This window comes from Rhopalosiphum padi, chromosome 2, assembly GCF_020882245.1.
Source record: "Rhopalosiphum padi isolate XX-2018 chromosome 2, ASM2088224v1, whole genome shotgun sequence".
In the NCBI taxonomy this organism is placed as follows: domain Eukaryota; kingdom Metazoa; phylum Arthropoda; class Insecta; order Hemiptera; family Aphididae; genus Rhopalosiphum; species Rhopalosiphum padi.
Genome location: NC_083598.1, coordinates 3,530,478 through 3,549,631, shown reverse-complemented (window position 1 = coordinate 3,549,631; position 19,154 = coordinate 3,530,478). Strand labels below are relative to the sequence as shown.

Here is a 19,154-nt window from a genome sequence, read left to right as displayed (position 1 = left end):
TTCACGTTGTAGTATACCTATTATAGATTACTGATACAGAATATAATTACGTTATCCAACCGTTTTTCGTTACAGTTCCTAAGTGTCTGAGATAATATATTTTTTTATTAAATATATGCTTGATGTTTGAAAAATAGCATTTCGAAACAAGGTGTTCTAGATAGATTATTTAGCTACATCTCTGTCTCGATAATCTTTAAGTACCCAGATAAAATAATATTAATATAATACTATTATTATTTATTAGCGAAAAGAAACATAGTATTCTATAATACATGGATATAATAAACTCACCGTTTAACTCATTCAGCAATGTATTTTAAAATAACTTTTTTTGGATTATTTTAATACGTATTCTGAGTATGAAATAAAGTACTTTTAACATTCTGGTTTTGAATAATATTTTTTAATTTAATGTAATTTTTTTACTTTTGCTATTTATATAATATGTAACAATGTTAATCGCTATTCTAACAAATCTAAACTACTTTTACCAAAATAAGGGTTAAGTTAACCTATACTTAACACAAAAAATATACTAAAAAATGAATTAAAATATTATACAAATAGAAAATACTAAAATTTACTACGTAATATTTTCTGTGTTTAAATTTAAGGAAAGAGTGGGATTCATAAAATAAAAAAAAATTGTTTTAACATCAATAGATGAAAATGTAATTATTGGAATAAATTAAAATTAACACGCGAGAGGTCTTACGATCGTATGTTTCTTCTGCAGCCACTAAGGTTAAATATCCAAAATGAATATTTGTACACTAATTATGCCATTGACTTCATATTACATCTGATATATTAATATATTAATTTATTTATTTATTAATCGGTACTTATTTATATTGTTATGTACTACCTATACGCGGGGCTAAGTTCGGAGCGTACTTTCTTATGATCGACCGAAGGACAAACTATGTAGATAGGTAACAAAAATTAAGTGAATAAGCAAAATTGTATTAAAATTCATTGTATAGCCCTACTGCTACGTCCAGCAACTAATGGTATTTTGACGTAGCTAGTAGGTATAATATATTAATGCATGCAAACTGGTTATTCTGATAATATAGGTAGGTACGCGTTTACATATATATACATAAATATTATAAATTTATAAAAAATTCATATGTTTATGTTTAATATTAAAATAAAATAATAATTCATAAATAATAAATAATTTATTACTCTATTACTCTAATAATAAATGTATAATGTATCAAATGGTGTTTAGAACGAAAAAATACGTAAACTAAAAAAAAATTTTTTAATTTATACCTAGTTCTAACTTCACCAATTTTGGGTTTATAATACATTGTTGATAGATACAATTTAAAAAAATAATTAATTCGAAAATTAAATTTAAAATTTAGATTGCCGTTATATGCACAAAATACATTAGTTAAAAAATTGTAAACCATAGGAATTTAATATGATCCATTAGTTTAGTTAAACGTCCCGGCAAACAGAGTTGAAAAATATTTATAAGGTAACGACTTATGAGTGATAAAGTTTACCCTGTTTTCTGGGACACACGAACGCAGTATATAATATATTTATATTAGATATTAAATAGTATCATACAAGTTTAGTATAATGTTATATCTTATACACATAGGTCATAGGCGCAATTTCAGTTTTTTTACTTGGAGACCTTTTCCACATTTAAATAAAACATACCCGTGGAGAACTCTGTCCTTTACAACTCCTATTCAAATACCATTTTAAATACCAATAAAATATTATTATTGTCACCCAATTTATTATATTTCATATATTATAAATTATAATACATCTATTACTAAAATGAAAAATATTTTTACTAAAACAAAGAACAATATTAAGGTACTTATATATTATAATTAAAACTATCGACTCAAAATTGATAATCCATTCGATAAATCCCATTCAATATAAATTATTGAACAGTTTTTCTCTACTAATATTTCTGACTGAAAAGTATTTATATCCATATTTTATAAGTCCTAAAAAATAAATTATAAAATTGATCTATCTATTAATATTTAGAAAAATTAATAAAAAATTAAATACTATAATTTATACTGTTTAACAAAAAATTAGCACTTATCATAGTTTCTTTAAGTGATTCAATATTTACCATGGAAAACATAGGTACCGACGAATAATGAATCGTCGCTTAAACTTTAGTCAATTATTTCTTCAAACAACATTTATTGTATTATGTATATTAGATAAATAATCAAAAATTTACTACTTCTACTACTGCACGTTATGCTCCTTTATAAATAAAAAAGGTTTGCATGAAATACTCGCGTTATGAGGTTGATTGAACAATAATGGTAAATAACAAATTTTATGCTAATTAATAATAATAATATGAACAACAATTCTGTGGAAGATAGAGCCGGCTGAAGTGGGGAGGTTGAAAATTGTGCTCCGGCACCAGTCCGCGCGCTTTTACCTTACTAAAATAACACAAATAAAACCAAAAATAAGTTTATTCTTAAGCAATAAATTAATAAATGTATTGATATTAACTGTATGGTACTACTAAAGTATCTATAATCAATGTTTATACCTATTAAAGTTAATAATGAATATTATTATTTTTTTTTTTTAAATACTATTGAGTATTCTATTATAATTATATATTTTATTAATGTTCCTACATGTAGTGGTGCTCAATGGGCTATATTGGTGGATGGCAAAACAGAACAGACCTGCTTCGAAGCAGCACGCGCAAAGGTCGGCGGACTAGACCGATATCACATCCGAAGAGAGATAGAAACGATTAGCACTGTCTATATCTTAAGTACAATTTTACGAGTCAATCGGTTTTCTCAGTGGGTGCAAAAACGATACGGATAGGAACAACGACTTGCGCAAACAATTCCAATTTAAATAAAACAATTTGGAGTTGCTAAGCTCCTCCAAGTCTCACCAAATGACGCCTATGGTTGTACATATTTTTTTCAAAATAATTAATATAATATAAATAATAATTTATTATTTTATTATTTTAATGATAAAATCAAAGGATAATAATTATTATTTTTATTAATATTTTATATACGTTAGATTCATCGAACATATTCACTCGTCACCCCCATTCATTTCTTCTTTTATTAATGCATTTATTCACATTACTATTTTAAATCATTTTAAATTCAAATTCTCACGAAAATAAATATTCATCCTTATTATAAACTGTTTATCCTTAAACCGATTTTAACGTAAAAAAGTTGTCACTGGATCAAATTCTAATCAATTTTGTACAAAATCTTATGTGCGTTATTCTTACATCTGTACAAAAATAAAGAGGTACAACTTTTTTTATATATATCCATTTAAAACACAAATTTTTATAGAATCAATTTAAAAACTTCAAGTATTTCTTAGTAAAAAATGTAAAAGATCTTCAACTTTTTAGCTAAGGTTTCCAAATTTAATATAATGTTCCTCATAAGTAGACCATACTGTAACTAAATAACCTAAAAAATCATAATTATAGAATTTTTAGTTCAAAAATATACAAAATTACGTATTTAAGCGACAAATAACGATGTAACTTATTTTTTTTATAATTTAAAAATATTATTCGTGGAAACTTAAAATTTTTACTTATATTATGAACTTAATAAATACACAATGACATTTTGAAAAAAAGTATGTAGATTAATTTTAAAATATTATTTATTTATATGGTCGTAACTCTCATGATTAACTCGCCCTAAAAGGCTAAAACCAATTACGTCTAGCGACTAGCGTACGAATTGTGTTAAGAACTGAAAGATTATTTTTATACATTTTTCTTTAGTAATCCAAAATATTTATAATAATATAAAATGTGGACAAAAAGTTCTATAACAATCTTGGACGAAAAGGGAAAATAGATATTTGGGCGAAAAGCGAATGGTCATTTTTGGGCGAACAGAGTCTTGCCAAATGGGGCTATATATTATGAATTATTAATATGTATATATTTATTTTTTGTCTAAACTTTTTAGGCCCTAGAGCTAATGATCCGCGTATCCTAGGTAAGTTTTTTTTTTATATTGTGGGTCTTCTAATCAATATTAAAGTTATTAAAAACTCCATTGAAAATATAAATATATCTATTATCTAAGTATTTTATTTTAACCACCCGAGTTTCTATTATAAAAAAAACTGTACCTAATCAATTTCAAAGATCAATCTCAAGCTATGCAATAACTTAACATGTATTTGTACATTATCTGTGTAAAAATATTAAATAGTTTCTCATTTATATTTTTTTAAATAAATGGTGTAACTTACAATATAATTCATCACATTTTTCTGTTTAAATAAAATGATGGAACCCCATACAATTTTCATACCTCAAAATTTTACAGATTTTTTTGATTTATTTTTAGTATTTTATGTTATTTAATTTTCAATAATGCAGTAACAAAATAATATCTACTATAACTATTCTATACTACTATTTTGTTTTTATAGTATTAAGTTCACATGCATACATAGTCATAGATTTTCAATATTATATTTCTATAATATAAAAATGAATCGCAATATGTGTTGGTAAGCGCATAACTCAAAAAGTACCCAACGGATTTTAGTACAGTTTTCACTAATCAATAGGTCTAGATTCAGGGAAGGTTTTAATATACATTTTATTTATTTTTTTTTTCCCACCCGGCGTTGCCTGGGCAAAAGTCACTTCAGGTGAAAACCAAGATTTTAAAATGTAAAAAGATGTTTGTATTTCTTCTAAGTGGTTGCTAGGATACCATAAATATGTCTAATTTTGTTTTATTTTAATATTTAATTTATATTTGATATGCCTCCTATAAGACGAAGCAATTTAGGTAGAAGAACCAGAAATGCTAAAAACCAAGCTAATTACCGATCTAATCGTACTGCACAAGAACGTGACGACGGAAATGAACGTGAAAGAATTCGGATATCACAAACGCGTGAAGCGCGAGCGCGACATTCAACTAATAATCGCGCAAGTTTGAATCGAGCTGCTTTCAGTTACGATGTGTCAATGGACTACAGTAACTACCAATGTGTTGTTATTGGTTCTATGAACTCGGTTTGCTCACACTGTAAGGCATTAAAATTCAAAAACGAAGCCAATGGATTGTGTTGCGCAAATGGTAAAGTGAAATTGATACCATTGGATCCACCACCAGAACCATTGTACTCATTGGTTTCAGGAATAGGAACAGATTCTATACACTTTTTGACACATATCCAACAATATAACAATTGCTTTCAAATGACTTCATTTGGGGCAACAAATGTAGTTCGGGAAAATTTTATGCCAACTTTCAAGGTATGTATTATAGCAGTTACTCATAATTATTTTAGCTGACAATCCATTAATTTATACCACACCATAATATTTTTTTTTATTTACAGATACAAGGGCAAATATATCACAGAGCAGGTTCACTGTTACCAGTGTCAGATAGCGACAACAAATTCCTGCAAATTTATTTTATGGGCAATTCACCACAAGAAATTGATCTGCGTTGTGCACATAACAATTTAGTAAAGAGGTCTATTGTAGAACAATTACAAACTTTATTTCATCAACACAATCAATTGATTATATTGTTTAAAACTGCCCTGGATCTGATGCCATCCGATAATCACAAAATTGTAATCAGAGCTGATAAAACACCTGCAGGTCAAAAAACCAACTACTACACGGGCAACGCCGTGCCGGGACAGCTATTTAAAATAAATACCATAATAATATGACCTTCTTTTTTTAAAAATATATTGTTTACATTGATATTACATACCGGAAACTAAACATGAATATATTAACAAGGAATACGCCACCTCTATGACGAACGGTTAGGTGAACTCTAGTTAAACAAGGGCTTTGCATCCGAATTAACCTGAACCCGCAATACCGACAAAAACCCTTAAAAATCAAACATCTAAAACAATATAACCCGTAAGATTTTTTTAAAAAACACCCGTTAGTTTGATTTTGTAGATAGCTTAACATTAATAATACTATTTACATAAATTAGAGGTAAAATTAATTTAAAACCAAAATCCTAAAAATAAACCGAGTTTGGTTTAAAACAAAATATTTTACGCATTCGTGTTATATAAATTATAAATAGTTTTAAAACAATTTGTTTTGAACTTAAGAATTTTTCGGAGGGGGGGGGCAACCTTCAATAAAAAGTTTTAGGTTTTCTAGACTACTAAACACCGGTATTAACCAATATTAACCAAAGTAATAACAGTTAATAACACCCAAACGTTTGTTTAAATTTATTATTCCGGTGTTTGAACACCCGAATACACCCAGTACCCAAAACCCGAAACCCGAATAATTAACTTAGTCGGGAACGCGGATACATCAACAACTTTGGGTGTAACCATTTGAGTATTAAATGAAGGCAAATAAAAAAAAAATTGTTGTTATTTTAATAACTAAGTACAATAATAATAAATATAAAATAATTAATTATAAACGAACAATTTGTTAATGCAAAAGACTATTTAAACATAATATTATATGTATATAATGCTTATGTATCACCTATAATAATGACGAATTAAATTTAATTTAAATTAACAAATGTTAAAAATGAACTGTTAATAATTATTATTATTTAAAAGTAAAAAAATATTCATATAAATATTGATTACAATTACACGTAGAATACATTATTTTTATTTAATTACCATACTATTAGGCTTGGATATATTATCACTTGCATAAGAAGTATATTTGTTATACAATTCACGAATCCATTGAATGTGGCGCTTAACATCTGTAAAAACTGCTATTGAATTATTTGTATTTGGATCCTTGACACTCACTACTCCAGTTAAGTAATAAGATTCAAAATGTAAATACGTTAAGCCTGCACCACTGTCACCTTGATGAACCCCTTGTCCTAAAATTAAAAACATTTTTTCTAAAAATCATTATTTTTAATGGAGTTTATTAATAATTCAGATTTACAGTCCTAAATTCACACACAGTCAGATATGATAAGTACTCGTATATGTTCACTATAGATAATAAATTCTTAAGTTTAATAAGCAAAATAATTCATTAAAAATAATTAGTAAAACTTACAATCAAATAATATTCTAACAATATATAATATAGTTGAATTTTGTTTGTTGAGAAAAAAATGAAAATATATTTTCAAATATTAATATTTATTAATAAACAACATATTACCTAATGCAGACCCAGCACAGAACTTATCAATAGTCACAAACGTTTGAAATCCATTTGTATACATCTTTCGACAAGAATCATGGTCGATGTACGGTAAAGTCGCTTCTAATAAGATGGGACTTTGTATGCCTTTTTCTGTTTGTCCCCAACCAACAATCTGTGAAAGTATAAAATAGTTTTATAAGATTATGTAAGATTACACTTCTTTAATATAAACATGTAAATGTTGGTAATGACTAATAAGTATAATTAGTTATTTATAATCTGACTAATTAATGTTTTATCATTTTGATAATCGAACAAATATAAAATAAGAACAATGTTAAAATATGATTTTACAGTTTAAATTATTAGATATTTTTTTCTTTTGTATAATACATAAAAATTCATACAGTCACTTACCTAATATTAACCTATCATACAAACGGACAGTAGTAAATGGTAATATAGTAACTGTAATTTAATTAATAATTTCGATTTATAATTTATTAACAAACAAACCTTTCCTTGAGCTCCATTTGGTACACTAAATTTAGAAGTCCAATCAACACAAGCTGGTGCAACACCAACGCTAATAGAAACTTTGTTTTTCAACACGATAACAGCTATATCTTCAGCATGAAATCCATTAGCTCCATAATAATTTTCTTTTATATAAATTGTTTCCACCTATACAATGGTTTAATTACAAATATATATTATATCATACCTATTATTATTAGTTTTTAAGATACTACTTTTAAATTAATAACTAACATCCATTATTTGAGTGAATTCATTGTCAATTACAGTGTAATCTCTATCATATTTTCCAACAGCAATTTTAAATTGACCATCGTTAATTGATAATCGTTTAGACAGCATATCTTTTTGCCAAAAACAATGAGCGGCTAAAAATGTTATTTATTTTAATAAGTATCCTTCTGTCTCAGGTCTTAAACATATTACTCAGTTTTTACCTGAAACAACTAAATTTGAAGTAATTAACGATCCTCCGCATATCATGTCATACTTGGAACTCTCTTTATTTAATTGATAAATTCCAGTATTCCAAGGAGCTGTTCCAACTTTAGCTTTGACACCATTAGTGATCAATACCGTGCTATTTGTATATAATCTACCACAATCTAAAATTATAATTCAACACAAATATAGATTACAATAGTTTATAAGTATTTTCACCTATATAATAGAGAATAAAACGTGATGTTGAAACTTTGAAAGCTTAAGAGGATGCCAACGCAATATTATAAAATGGCACAATACAAAAATGATTAAGAATAATATTATTAAATGCAAGACATATCGAGTTGTTTTAATGTTCTTTTAAATTAAAAAATATATATATTATTATTTTAAAGGCTAATGTAAAGTGATATACTATAAAAATAAATATTGAGCTCACATCCTCTTAAAAATGTATATCAAACGATTGTACCTGACCAAACAATTATTTGTTAATCTTAAATATTATAAACTTTTATAATACATACAACAAAATAATTAAAATACTATAGTAAGAGAGGTAACTATAAATGAGTGACTTAAAATAAAATGCCATTGTTATCATTGTAACTGTTCCTTCATATTCATTACACATAAATCAATAACAAGATAGCGGGAACCGACTTTTGCCAAATCATCTACATATATAAATATAAGATTAATGATCATAAAATTAAAGAATATAATTACAAGGAATGCATCTATATAGTTGATTATTCCACATCCCGTTAGACTGACAACGTAATTCAATTGGAGTTTCTTCTAGTCCATTTGGCAGTATATGTGTTGGTTTGCATGATGGTATTGCTTTTGTATCATATACTGATAGTTTGGAACAATCAGCATTGTTACCATTTAGAGAACATTTAATATCTAAACTATCTGATATTAGAGGTGGACACATTTCTATAAACATAAACATATTATAAGCAAACATAATCAAACATCGGACAAATAATATTTAAATAGTTAAGTAAAAATTACAATACATAACTTACTGAGACATAGATTTTCAACAGTCGATGTCCATTTTCCATTTCCCTGACAAAGCCTATAACTTTTGGGGTAAGTCATATGATATCCAACTTCACAGTTTTCAATTACAGTTCGAAAATGGTCAATCTTCGACCCGTGAGATAAAATTTCATTTGAACCTTCGTAAGAATATATAACTCCTTCGACAGTCGGTAAAACGCAAAAATTCCTTAAAATATTTACAATTAGCACCATATTAAATAAATATATCCTCTACATTAAACTAAACTCTAGTTTAGTTGATTCTTATTAGACCCATGCTCAATGATTTCTTGATTATAACTATGAATTGTAAAGCCAATGGTACCAATAAAATTATTGAAAACTATAGATTTTATATCATATTGTATTAATCAAAGTAGTATAAACCGAATTTATATCCGACAGCTTCGGTATTTCATTAATAGAAGAAAACGCTAATGCCAACATACTTAACAGATATTTTTTTTAAAGTCGCACTTATAGCACAATAATTATAACAAACAAAACAATTTAATGACAATATTAAGTTGATTAAGAACATTATTATCTAATAAATTCAGTAATAAATAGTTTTTAAAAAGTCTGAAAACAACGCGTATGTTATTCGTATAGCTAAAATAAAATAATAAATACTTTGAATTAGTGTCTGCCGTTTGTTCATTAACAGGTGTTGTTGGTTTTGGTTTTGTTGGTCCAGGGGTTGTATTAGGACCCGGACATTTTTCTTCATCAGATCCATCAGCACACTGTCTTATGCCATCACATTTACTTTCTTTACTAACACAAGCCCCATAATTACACTGAAATGTATACTTTTGACACCTTTAATTTAAAATATTTAGAATTATAATATGGTAGTTATTTTATTAAAACTAACTTACCGAACTTTTTCACACAATGCTATAGTTTCATCAGATCCATCTTTACAATCTCGAGTTCCATCACAAGTTGATGTTTCATCAATGCACTGGCCAGATTTACATTTATACTGGTCTTCACTTTAAAAACAAGAAAAACTTAAATGTAAATATGAGTTATATTTTAAAATTAATTATTATTAATATAAAATATAAAATTAATTAAGTATTATACGAAAAAATAAGAGCATAATATCATTAAAATCGTATACATTATACCTAATACCAACTATCATAAATTATTATACAAAATACAAAAAGTTTCTATGTTATAAATAATAAATATGTATATTAATTATATACAAATGGATAATCAGTGATATACACATTTAATATGATTAACTAAACGTCTTTTTAAATAAAAATTAAACTAAGCATGTTGAAAAACCGCTTACAGGCATTTAGATGGACCATTAGGATTTTGAGAATTTATAGACCTACATTCGGGTAAATTTTCGTCAGATCCATCGGCACAATCATTTTTACCATCGCATTTCTTACTTTTATCTACACAAGCTCCATATTTACATCTGTATGCATATTTTGGGCATCTATATCATACAAACAAACACGTAATATTAAATTTTATTTTTGAAACTATTATCTTGTAGCTACATAAGCTATAGTAATATTTATTCCTTACGTTTGCTTAGAACACAATTTGTTGGTCTCGTCTGAACCATCTGAACAATCCGCACGACCGTCACAAACAGCCGTCGACTCAATACATAATCCATTTGAACATTTAAATACGTCCTCGGGATTTCTGTAATTTATTATAAATTCAAAATTCAAATAAGCAACAAAAATGATTTAAAATGATAATTATTCACATTATATTTGCTATAGTTAGCTTATGAATTAATCATCTTTTCACATAAATATTTTTTTTAATCATCGAATCCCTAAAATGGTCAATAAAGCGATGTAGGAACAAAATTTCAAATGGCGCCTAATCTGACATAATCACGATATTTGTAACTAACATTGAAATATGATTTTAAAAAATATCGTTTATTAATGTCATTATTATTTATCAGATGTAAAGAGTATAATAATTCTTGTAATATAATATTAATATATGAATTATTATATTTTATTTTTTTTTTTTGAAATTTATGCTAAAATATATTATTTTAAAAGTATTAATGACAAAATTTACAAAAACTAATGACTGCGAAAAAAAACGATTGAAACAAAAAACCATTAAGTATGAATTGATGCAAATGTTTACATTTTTTATTCTTAACCCCACGGATAATATTCCATAAAAAAAAGTGTTAGTATTCCGCCAGTTGGTGACTCATGTTATAGAGTACATGAGAAAGTCATGAGAAATATATCAAGTTTGTATGTCATGTATGAATGAGTAATAATTATAATATTTACAGTGTGTATCTATTATATATTTAATCAATATAGGTAATTCATGTATTCTTAATATAACTTTCTTTAAGGTTTTTGGAGTGTGCGTCTTCCCCGAAGCTACCCTATTTTTTAGACAATTATTATAAAATTATTTTAATAAATATAATAGTTACCAACACCGTGCAAGATGTTACAGTTTGTCGTTTTCCAAGTTGTCTGTCACAAAAAACGCCTACTCCTGAAACAATTAATTTGTATACAATATTAAATAGTGTCATATTATAAATCAGAATTTTATGTTTTATATTTATATGGCATATAAACTATAAATCATCGATGTACGAGTAATATACGTTTTTGTTTTAAATAAATATAATGAATAAAAAATAAAAAAAATAAACTATATATTATAATATTATCGAAGTAGAAAAAGTTTTCATTGGTTGACTTCTATCTTCACCTTATATTTTAATTTAAAAATACTTCTTTACTCATTTCATATATTTTTTAGTTAGTACTATTATATCTATGAATGTATCATAAACTATGTGTATATTACCTACTCCTTAAATTAAAAATAATAAAGTAATTGATTAAAATCTAGGACAATCGGTCCTAATGGAAAAATTTCGTATGAGAATCTACGATAAGTCTCCATTATTCTAAAAAACAAAAATTGTATGTACCAATATACCAAAAGATATATTATAAGCACTTATATTTTGAAAATTTTCACAGATATATTATATTTTTGAAACATAAAAAATGTAATAAAATAATTTAAGTTAAATAAAAAAAAAAAGTAATAATTGCTTAATATTTTCATGTAGGCAATACAAATGATTTAAAAATTCATCTACAGTTTGCTAAAAATAGATACCGATCAAAATTTGTATCTCATCTTATTCTATTTGAAAATATTACATAAAAATTGTGTTTAGTAATGAAACTAAAATAATAATTTTAAATAATTAATTATGCTACTGTTACTGTTGCTAATAATACAGCAAAAAAAATAAATAAAAAATGAAGACCAATTGTCCATTTATAAAATTATTATCATGGGGTTCGATTGTTTACATAATACGACTTGTTTTGCGAGTACCAATTATTATATTATATATTTATCATTTAATAAAGAACATAATAATATACTACCTATATCATTATATCAACGTCAGGCTCAGGCACGTATTTGAGGAGTGCGGTGGGGGCGATTCCCTCCAAAGCTCGTATATTATAGTCCATTTTAGTATGTATCTTATAACTTATATAAGATTATAAATATTTTATGATCTGTAATTTTTTATTATAAATTTGTATAATAATTACGAATTTACGATTTAAAATAGTATCAGCTAAATATTGATAATGATTGAGATAGAATATATTTTTTTTTTTAAGAAAAGACGTCGCACCCGCATATATTGTTGTCTCCGTCTTACACACGTACTACATAGGCAAAACGCGTTTACGCAGTCTGAATAGAACTCGCTAAAATTTTGGTTCTTAAGTAAAATATATATATATATATATATACATATTATAAAATTAAAAGATAACAGTATTTTGGATGCCAAGACGCTTAGTTTTTTTCCATTATTCCCAATATAATGTTCATTATAACCGTTTAGAATTTAACTTTTCAAAATTTTAATTTAAAAAAAAAACTCATCGTCTTGCCCTTCAAAATATTGTCATATTTTGATTTTATAACATGTATATTTACTCAAGAACCAAAATTGAGCGAGTTCTACTCCGACTGCATAAACGCGTTTTATCTATATAGTATACGTGTGTAAGACGGAGACAACACATGCGGGTGCGACGTCCTCTTAATATAAGAGTACACCAGTATAATTAATGTATCGTGGAGGATTTGGACTATTCCTAAAAATAAATAATCGACCCTCCCAAGGTGAGGTTTCAAATACGTGTCTGGTCAACATAATATATATGTTATATAGTATTTTATTTGTTTGGTCCCAAAATCATATTTACATAAAAGTAGGTACAAATTTGTACTTACGCACGCATATTTTCGTCATGTTTTTGTAAATTACAAAATTTAAATATGAGTAAAATAAAGAACAAGATTTTATTATGAGTACCTACGTTTTATCTTAATTTATTGATATATTATCATTAATTAAAATATAATCCGAGAATAAATAATACTTATTGTATGTAATAATATACAGTATCAGAATATTATTTTTATAAGTCTTTAAAATTTAAGACAATTTCATCGCTATTCAATTTCGCGTAATTAGTATTATATTTTATATGATAGGTATATTATTATTTTCGAAAAAACTGTATTTTTATATATATTAATAATTAAAAACATTTTAATGTAAATGGATAAATGTATTACCTAAATTGTAATTATTTTATATTATATTAACATGTTTTTCCATTATTTATTATTATATTGTAAACAATATTACTTACCAAAAATTAAACATATATATATTAACGAGGAAAACTTCACCTTCATGGCAAATGACGAATTAATATTGAAACGAAAACGTTTAATGTATTAGATAAATCGAATAAACGTCACAAAAGAATATTTTACAAACATGTAAGTATTAACTTTATGTAATGTATAATAAACACTGAGGAATATCTGTTAGGAATGAATTAATTTTTAACTTAAATCAGAAAAGTACATCGTTTTTAAAACGATCTCTAAATAATAAGTATGTACTGCAATACAATATGAACGACTACAATATCACAATATTACAACTAAACAACACATAATGTTAGATCTTCTAAATTGGTATTGCAGAATTCAGGTTATTAGTCGGTATTGATATATTATTATGAGTATTATGACCACCTAAGCGCACGGCTACGTTCGTTTGAACGACTAAAGAACAGACTGCGTAGATTAGGTAGGTAATGAAAATTGAACAAGAAATCAAACTTGTTTTAAAATTGATTATACAGCACTATTGCTACGTCCAACAACTAATGGTATTATGACGTAGCTAATGGGTATAATATTATATTATTGCATGTAAACTGGTTATTCTGATTATGTTGGTATACGTATACATTTATACATAAATATTGTAAACAATTTATTTATATGTAGGTACACAAGTAAATTCAGAGGATTTTTATATTGTTTAATTATATATATAAATATGTATATTACATTTATTATATATTTAACACAAAGTTCAAAATCGATTTTATTACCATTCCCGTACAATAATCTCGATTCTCGACCATTACAAACACCCAATATATAGTATAACTGCAGTAGTTGTATGTTTAATAACATAATATTCTAATTAATTAGAAGAAACCGTACCAACACATTATCGTATAAAAAATAATTGGGTATTCACGAGAGAATATCAATTAGCAATCCTTGGAAAATTTTGTCAAAGGTCAAAACCCATAAAAAAAACATGTTATAGACCGTTATAGTCTAAATATAGTATATTAAACATAATATCAATTTTAATTATTCTAAATAAACAGTATATTATATTATTAAATAGCTTAATTTCATATTATATTTACGTTATTATATATTTGAGAAAAAAGAATATTTAAAAAAATTCTAAATATAAAAATTAATCCAATTTTATATTTTCTGAATAATAATTAATGATTTTAATAATAAAAACAAAGGATAATGAATTAATTGTTTCATTATTATTTTATATAATTTATACTATTATACAGGTTGGATTCACCAAGCATATTCGCCCTCATTTCTTATTTTATAATCAATTTATTTATATTAATATTTTAAATCATTTGAAATTTAAATTCTTATGAAAATAGATATTAATCCTTATATTTTTATATTTCAATATATTTTTAAACCAATTTTAGTTTTTTTGTTGAAATTCATCATTTTAACAAAATGTTTCTTTTCGAGACATTTATAGACATTTAACATTTTCAATTTTTTCTTAGTCTTTTCCTTATATTTAAAATTTATCTCTTGGTCCGGGGCCAAATATTTGATAATTTAGTACAAAATCGCATATATATTGTTCTTATATGATATAAGTTATATCTGTATAGTGTATATAAAATAATATATTATAAATGTATTAATATATTAAAAAATAAATAGACACAATATTGTTATATATATATATATATATATATATTTTCATTTGAAACTCAAATTTTCACGGAATCAATTTATGAACTTAAAAATGAGACACGAATCTAGTTATATAATGTATAAATATTATTTTTGAACTAAAAGTATTGAATTTTTTTTGAGATCGACAGATCGATTGCTGACAATTTCAAAGACGATCATGTTAGAATTTATTTTTAGGGCCAAGCTCACGAAAATTAATCGAAGTTGTAGTATTATTATTTATTATATTATTGTTAGTAATTAGTAATTAGTTTATAATACTTGTTGTATTTTTACACTTTATGCAAGTATGTTTCTTAATAATTATAGTTATTTAATAATAAAAAAAAATTCCTACGGAAGTCGATCATCAAAGGTTAAGTATATTTTAATAGATCGTGAATAAACAAAGTTTGGTCACCCCTGCTGTATACTAACAAAACTGTATAAATAATTTATTTTTCTTACAATAGTGAAAATACCTATTTCAAAAATATATAATTAATCCTAATGCGTCAATTTCGTCAATTTATATTATAAAAATATTTAAAATTACCGAGATTCGTATTATTGACAAATTAAATGGTAATAGTGAAAAACTATTAAAATTTTTTAAAATTATACAGTTAAATTTAAAAATTTAGTATAAATCATATTTTATGGAAAAATAATGGATTTCATACTAACAAAACTTCAAAAAACACATATAATTATTAATTACAATGGTTAATTCAAATACATATGATCATATGAACTGGATCAAATTAAAAAAAAAACATATTGTAAATTGTTCATTTTCAATGAAGAAAATACCAATAGAAAAACAATTACACATTAAATTATCAAAGATTACTCTTAAACAACGATATGAAATTAATTTATTATATTAAAAATTAAATTACAGGAACAGGCTTTTGTTAAAGAAATGTTGAAAATACTTAATAATAGTGTTTAGTCCGTATTCGTTATCCTCTACACAACAGTGTACAGTATACACAAACGCACGTCGATTCGGATTTGAGTTTTAAGGGGCCTCGCTACGGTTATTATTTAAAGGGAAAAGTTTAAGCAATTTACAATTTCGTAGTTAACGTTGTCTGATCTTGATTTTAAAAAATATTTAAATTCTGTAGATCATACGAAACACTTTCCATATTCAATTTTAACTGTGATTTTAAAAAAATCATATTTTCAAGTTTTTATTAACATTTCATTATAATATAAGATTTAATTTTTAAAAAGTATTCTATACGATTCAATTTTGTGCTGATTTTAAATCTTTTTTTAAAATCAAAATTGAACAGCTTAAACCAACTTTAATTTTATCAAAACTTAAGGTTTTTGAGTTAAAATTGATAATATACCCAGGTCTAGAGAACGTATTTGTATGACAAATTATCGTGAAAATTGGTGGTCAATTTCCAAAGCAATAATACCGTATAAACAGATTAGCATGTCACAAATAGTAGTTGGTTTCAAAAACAAAATGAAAAAAATCATATATTATATATTAACATTTTGGAAATCAAACAAATATGAAATAAGAATAATGTTTGGTGGATTTACAATAATAATATTTTTTTTATATGATAAAAGAACGTTCATTTATGCTATAGAAAAATCTCTCACAGTATTTACCTATCATACAAATAGAAAATAGTAAATGGTAGTATAATACTTAACTTACTGTAATCAAATCATAATTTCGATTTTTAATCATTTAACAAATAAACCTTTTCTTCGGCTCCATTTGATACATTATATTTACCCTCCAATCTGGTGCAACAACAGCACTAATAGAAGGTAAAAGTCAATAAAAAAAAATTGTAATAATAATAAAATGTAAAACTAATTTGTCAAACTTTCAAAAACGTATCTTCTAAAATTCTTTTAATAGGTTATTTTCCTTTTAAATTTCGTATTAAAAATACTTCAATATAGTTTAATAAATCTATTACCTACATTTTTTTTCATATAACAACTATTCAATGTTATACATTTTTATATTGTAAACAATATCAACATAAACATTTCGAGTACGTACCAAAAATTATACATGAATATATTAACCAGGAATTCTTCACCTTCATGGCCAATGACGAATTATATTATTAAAGCAAAAATGTATAATATTATATTCGATAAATTAAATGAACATCACTAAATAAAATTTTATATTAAATTGATAAACGTGTAAGTATTATTTAACTGTAATTTATTATAAACACTAAAAAATATCTTTTAACTTTATCAGAAAAGTACATCGTTTTTACAACGATCTCTAAATAATATGTCCAGCAATATAATTATATACACGATTATAATATCACTATTACAACTACACAGTACATAATGATAGGTTTTCTAAATTAGTTTAGTAGAATTTAGGTTATTTTTCGGTACTGATATTATTACATATACCACCTATGTGCGCAATTACATTAAAATGATCGACCAAAAGATAACTACATAGATCGCTAATTAAAATAATATGAGCAACCGAAATTGCTATACGGTGCATTGTACATCACTACGTCCCGTAGCAGCTAATGATATTTCGACGAAGGTTTACATTATATTAACTATAAAACTAGTTATTCTGATTATAATATGATGTATGGGAATGCTTAAATTTATTTATATATTTTATAAGTGCGTATAAATATATTATACAGTATACACATAAATATTATAAACTATTTGTATGTACATCAGTAAATGTATAATAATTTTATATTGTATTATTATATGGTATATTATATTATATTATATTTTAGAATACGTGATTTACTTATCTAGTTATCTAATATTATACATTAGTAATGTAGATTGGATAGTTTACAAATAAACATATAGCTAATATAAATAATTTATTACAATATAGCATTTTTTAAAAATATAAAATCAATTTTTATTACCATTTGCATACAACAAATTCACAATATGATCTCGATTCTCGATTTTATTAAACACCCAATATAATATGACCGTTGTACCTATGTTTAATAATATATTGTAATTAGTTATCCCTACCAACATATCGTGGAAAAAATAATTGGGTATATATATATATATGAGAAAATACCAATGAGAAATCCTCAATAGATTGATTCAGAGGTCATAACCGAAAATTAATGCGTTATTGTCTTGTATGTAGTAGATTAAACATATCACTTAAAAATTTAAACAGTATGTTAGCTTTTTTTACTAAATACTAATCACGATATTATGTTATTTGACGTTACTATTAAAGTAATTTATTTTAGAATTAGTAAATAAGTCCATTAAAATATTTAATTTCATCAAATTCGAATTTAAAATATCTATAAAAATGGAATTTGGATTTTTAATTCAATTATGAATGCGTTACCGAAATCTAAACATGAATATATTAACCAGGAACACGTCACCTTTGAAACCAATTGTGAGCTCTAATTAAAGCAAATATATTTTAAATATAAAACATAAAATTATAGTTCATTAGTTATATTGTGGGTATGTCCATGTACATTATTCAAAATGAAAA

General features: G+C 25.1%; 1 protein-coding gene across 3 annotated transcripts; it reads right to left on the bottom strand.

Annotated features, from left to right (window-relative positions):
• Window positions 1–2,182: 2,182 nt before the first annotated feature.
• On the bottom strand, window positions 2,183–17,798 carry LOC132919167 (modular serine protease-like). 3 transcript variants are annotated; one of them, XM_060980545.1, is made up of 14 exons: window positions 13,960–14,403; window positions 11,683–11,743; window positions 10,781–10,903; window positions 10,533–10,688; window positions 10,102–10,218; window positions 9,854–10,042; window positions 9,202–9,407; window positions 8,894–9,109; window positions 8,158–8,325; window positions 7,955–8,088; window positions 7,700–7,867; window positions 7,199–7,355; window positions 6,691–6,905; window positions 2,183–2,456 (listed from the first exon to the last, which is right to left on the bottom strand). In XM_060980545.1, exons 1-14 carry the CDS (start codon window positions 14,003–14,005, stop codon window positions 2,454–2,456), a joined length of 1,959 nt encoding a protein of 652 aa, XP_060836528.1. In that variant the 5' UTR covers window positions 14,006–14,403; the 3' UTR covers window positions 2,183–2,453. The 3 variants fall into 3 exon arrangements, with proteins under 3 accessions (XP_060836528.1, XP_060836526.1, XP_060836527.1); XM_060980543.1 differs by lacking the exons at window positions 2,183–2,456; window positions 13,960–14,403 and adding an exon at window positions 17,673–17,798 and having other exon boundaries at window positions 6,407–6,905; XM_060980544.1 differs by lacking the exon at window positions 2,183–2,456 and having other exon boundaries at window positions 6,407–6,905.
• Between the last annotated feature and the right edge of the window lie 1,356 nt (window positions 17,799–19,154).

Bases quoted from the DNA above. Each gene is read 5' to 3' on its own strand.
- LOC132919167 (XM_060980543.1), bottom strand. From the start codon at position 17,718: ATGAAGGTGAAGAATTCCTGGTTAATATATTCATGTATAATTTTTG. The intron at 10,689-10,780 runs GTAAGGAATAAA...TGTATGATATAG, and splicing joins AAATTGTGTTCTAAGCAAAC to ATGCCCAAAATATGCATACA. The intron at 9,110-9,201 runs GTAAGTTATGTA...TTATGTTTATAG, and splicing joins TGTTGAAAATCTATGTCTCA to AAATGTGTCCACCTCTAATA.